At 66.3% G+C, this 205-nt stretch overlaps 3 protein-coding genes across 5 annotated transcripts in view; all 3 read left to right on the forward strand.

Moving 5' to 3' along the window:
- S100A10 (S100 calcium binding protein A10) overlaps positions 1 to 205 on the forward strand; it is a 462,639-nt gene that overhangs the window by 304,589 nt on the left and 157,845 nt on the right. The window lies entirely within an intron of this gene.
- S100A11 (S100 calcium binding protein A11) overlaps positions 1 to 205 on the forward strand; it is a 399,965-nt gene that overhangs the window by 304,589 nt on the left and 95,171 nt on the right. The window lies entirely within an intron of this gene.
- Positions 1 to 205, forward strand: part of TCHH (trichohyalin) — a 7,102-nt gene that overhangs the window by 5,299 nt on the left and 1,598 nt on the right. The window contains 1 exon segment of the mRNA XM_069089975.1: positions 1 to 205. This exon segment is cut by the window's left edge and continues 1,830 nt beyond it; it is cut by the window's right edge and continues 132 nt beyond it. Within this exon segment, the coding sequence (XP_068946076.1) occupies positions 1 to 205 (205 nt within the window).

Genomic DNA, 205 nt, shown 5'->3' on the forward strand with positions numbered 1-205 from the left:
CAGAGCTGAGACGCAGGCAGGAATTCCGTGAGGCGGAGCAGCTGCGCCGGCAAGAGCTGGAGCTGGAGCCAGAGCTGAGACGCCGGCAGGAATTCCGTGAGGCAGAGCAGCTGCACCGGCAGGAGCTGGAGCCGGAGCAGAGGCTCCAGGAGCGGGAGAGGAAATTCCGTGAGGAGGAGCAGCTCCGCAGACGGGAGCTGGAGCA

The sequence above is a fragment of the Petaurus breviceps genome, unplaced genomic scaffold, assembly GCF_028583685.1.
Source record: "Petaurus breviceps papuanus isolate PSGF00001 unplaced genomic scaffold, PetGlider_PUasm1.0 186, whole genome shotgun sequence".
Taxonomy (NCBI): domain Eukaryota; kingdom Metazoa; phylum Chordata; class Mammalia; order Diprotodontia; family Petauridae; genus Petaurus; species Petaurus breviceps.